This window comes from Echinops telfairi, unplaced genomic scaffold, assembly GCF_000313985.2.
Source record: "Echinops telfairi isolate 266 unplaced genomic scaffold, ASM31398v2 ScPeMD7_25;HRSCAF=90, whole genome shotgun sequence".
NCBI lineage: Eukaryota > Metazoa > Chordata > Mammalia > Afrosoricida > Tenrecidae > Echinops > Echinops telfairi.
This window is the reverse complement of record NW_022103922.1, coordinates 405924-409599: the sequence shown is the minus strand read 5'-3', so window position 1 is coordinate 409599 and position 3676 is coordinate 405924. Positions and strand designations below refer to the sequence as shown.

Here is a 3676-nt window from a genome sequence, read left to right as displayed (position 1 = left end):
GTGTGCACACGCATGGCTGAAGCCGTGATGTCAGTGGTAATGATGAAGAACGGCAGCCACAGGTCCTGTGGGGGCAGAGGCTCAGGGAGGGTCCTCCCACCACAGACGCATTGCCAGACCAGGCCTGAAGGCCCGGGGGTGGGGGGCTGGGCGGGGAGGCACCTCAATCTGCCTGTCCTTGAAGACTCTGCTGATGCTGCTGTTGAAGCCGGCGCCCGAGAACATGGAAGTGATTGGGTAGGTCAGGTCAAGCACCGTTTTCACCATGGATGTTATGTCCTGGGGTGGGACACACACACATGCTGAGACCGCCTGTGCCCCCACAGGCCCTGCTAAGGGGAAGGGGTGCTGGTGGGGCACAGAGGGGGAGGGAGGGGCCACCATTGTCCTCTTGAGAGTCACACTGCAGGGAACTGCAGTGACGCATTTCAGGGACAGAGCACTGGCTATTTCTGGCATGGGGAGGGGTGGGGAAGGGGGCAGCTGCCTGCTACTCTAAAGGGGGACACAAGCACCTTTAATCCCACTCAAGGCTTCAGCCAGAGCTGTTCAGTTCTAAAAATGCACCAGAGCCTGAGGGCCTGGGGAGGGCTGCACCGCCCTCCCTCTGGGCTCCCTCTCTGCCTCCAAGCCTTCACCAGTGATGCGCTGACCTCCTCACTTCCTCTTAACCCAGAAACCACCTTCTCTCCCACCAGGTAAGCACTGGGCTGCCAATTGCAAGGCCAGAAGTTCAAGCCCACTAGCTGCTCCCAGGGAAACAGATGAGGCTGGCTGCCCCTTAATATAGCCTTGGAAGCACCAGGTGGGGTCGCATAGAATTGGGATGGATTTGGCGGCAGCAGCATCTTTTGGGGTTTTAATAAGGGTTCTTCTTCGCCTCACCAAACTCACTCTGCGGCCCTGTTGCCCCGTAGCTGCGCACCCCCCAGTGCCAGCCCATCCTCACCTCAGCCCACTGCTTGGCCCGGATGCGCATCCGGCTGTAGTTTCGCTCTTCCGAGTAGAGGGCGCCCATGAAGGCCCCGATAGATGTTCCTCCGACCATGTCCACAGGGATGCCAGCCTCTGTCAGGGCCCGGACAATGCCAACCTGGGAGCAACCCCTATGTGACCAGGACACCAGTTAGCCCTCAGGCTAGTGCACCCAACCACCCTGGCAGAGCAACTACCCACCCACCTGCCCACAGGAGCCTGGCATCTGCTGCTCCTTACGCCCCAGCCCTGCAGAGGACGGCAGAGACACTGCCTCAGGGGAGCCTGGGCCAAGGCTCCTAGGACACAACTAACCCTCTCTCGCAGTGCTACAGACCAAGGTGGTGCCAGGTGGCCGCCCTTGGGCCTCCTGCTGAGAAATGGCTGGTGACCCCATCCAAGCAAGTGTCGAGGCTGTGAGGCTGAATGGGTTTCTCAACAGGCAGCAGGAGGAGGATGGGGGAAGCAAGCATTCAGGGCCTCCCAGAAAGGGGCTTCGGCAAATCCCCTCCAAGCCTGTAGCCTAGGAGTGGGGGGCTGCACTAGATGAGCCTAGTTCCTAATGGTTCCAGAATCCACTAGATTGCAAGGGGGTGTGCACGGCCCATGCCTGGTTTAGCCCGTTGTCGGTAAAGACAAGACAGTTACTGCTGAGCGCCTCCAAGTATCACTGCCAGATTTCAAGTGCCAAGCACTCAACCAAAAGACATGAGTCTTATGAAGAGACCACAGGATCACACACTGAGAGAAAAAACAGCCAGCGGAAGTGGGCCCGAAGGGGACCCTGATCAGGGAGCTATCGGGTGTGGACTTGACAATGGGAACCCTCATAGCGTCGGGGTTGCGACTTGGGCTGCGATGTATAAAGTTGCCAGTTTGAAATCATCAGCCACTCTGTGGGAGAAAGAAAAAAGATGGGGCTCTCTGTTACGGTCTTAGAAGCCCACAGGGCAGTTCTGCAGAGTCCCATAGGGTCACTATGAGTTGGCATGTACTCAATGGCAGTGAGTTTTTTATGCTTAAAATGCCCAAGGCGTTAGAGAAAAGACTAAAAAAATTGGCAGAAAACGGAAAAGGACAAAGTCAAATCAAATGGGATGCTGCCTGTGACAAGAAATAGCTGGAAGGAAGGAGTCAGGGAATGTGAGGGATCTACCTGCGAACCAGTCACCGAGAGGGAGGACTCGGCTGCAGAAGAAGAGAATTGGTGAGCTGCAAACGGGCCAGAAGAAAATGCCCAGTCTCAACTATACGGTGACAAAAGGATGGACAATACGCAGACTCACATGGGCCCAGGCAAGACCTGAAGAGGTATTACCTGTGTGGGGTTTTTAGAACGGTGGGTAGGCATCAAGTCTCGGGCTCAAGGATAATAAAATAAAACCATTCTCACACTGTTAAAAATCCAGGACAAAGGGAAAAAGCCTCAGCCATCCAGATAAAGAGAGGTGCATTCCCTTCAAAGGTGCAACACAAAGAAGCTGATTCCGAATCTGGGGTTCCATGGCCAGCAAATGTGTCCCCCCACAAGGTAAGCACAGCAGAGCACCCAGGACCCAACAACAGACACACAACACTGCTACACTTCACTCTCACCCAGTCTGCCCAAAGAGTGTCCAAAGGCACGCTCTTCAGGTTGGAAAGGAAGCAAGAGACTACCGGAGGACACCTGCAGGCGGAGCAACGAGTGAAGAGCCACAGGAAGGTGTTATTAATGTGAGTGGTTACATAAAACTCCAGCAGCATTAGCAAAGGGGAGAGAGTAGAACAAATAAAGTGCCCTCTCAAAGCACACTCACGGCATGGAGTCCATGTCACTCACGGCGTCCCTATAAGGACAGGGTGGAATCGCCCGTGTGGGTTTCTGGGTCTGTACCTCTTTACAGGAGGAGAAAGCCCTGTCTTTCTCCCACAAGTGCCCTTAAGTCCTTGCATTATCTGGGAAGCAGGACAATCGATCATTTATATAAGCCTCCAATCAGCCCGGAGTGCATGTTGCAATCTCGAAGGTAATGACTGAGAAACATTAAAACACGATGTCCCTAAAGTGAACCACAGATATATAAACGATATGTACCTGGACTGGGGGCTCACACTTAATTCCAGCCCAATCTAAGAATAATTACTTTGTGCAACATGGCCCTACTTGACACCCTCACGAAAAGATCACTGAAGATTTGGGTGCGATAGCAAAGTGTGGTAAAAAAATAATCCCTCCCCCCAAACCAAACCAAACCAAACCAAAACCCAGGTGGTTCCTGGCTATCAGAAAAGCATTTAGGGTCTTAACCAAATTAAAACCACACTCACTGTCATCGAGTCGATGCCAACTGATACACGCCCTGGCGGTTATGTGTTGGGCTGCGATCTGCATGGTCAACAGTTTGAAACCTCCAGTCTACTGCACAGAAGAGACAGGGCTCTCTACTCCCTTAAAGAGTTATACTCAGAGGACAGCACTGAAGCTGCAGCTCAGGGAGAGGGACATGTCTGATCAGAGCACACAGGAGCAAATGAAGGGGGTGGAAGAGGGAGTGGAGCACATCTTAGCCCACCATGCCTTGAGGACGATATCCCTGCTCAGAGCAGCCAATGCACAGAGAGGACCATACAGCCAGCTCCACTACAAGACACGACATCCCTCACTGACCCCTAGCCCTACAGGGGACAACACTGGAGACACAGTGTGGGAATTGTGCCC

General features: G+C 53.8%; 1 protein-coding gene across 1 annotated transcript in view; it reads right to left on the bottom strand.

Moving 5' to 3' along the window:
• PNPLA7 (patatin like phospholipase domain containing 7) overlaps positions 1-3676 on the bottom strand; it is a 49904-nt gene that overhangs the window by 3815 nt on the left and 42413 nt on the right. Inside the window, exons 27-29 of the mRNA XM_004714465.2 lie at positions 950-1106; positions 163-279; positions 2-65 (exon numbers count right to left, since the gene is read on the bottom strand). Of these exons, the coding sequence (XP_004714522.1) occupies positions 2-65; positions 163-279; positions 950-1106 (338 nt within the window). The remainder of the gene's footprint in view (position 1; positions 66-162; positions 280-949; positions 1107-3676) is intronic.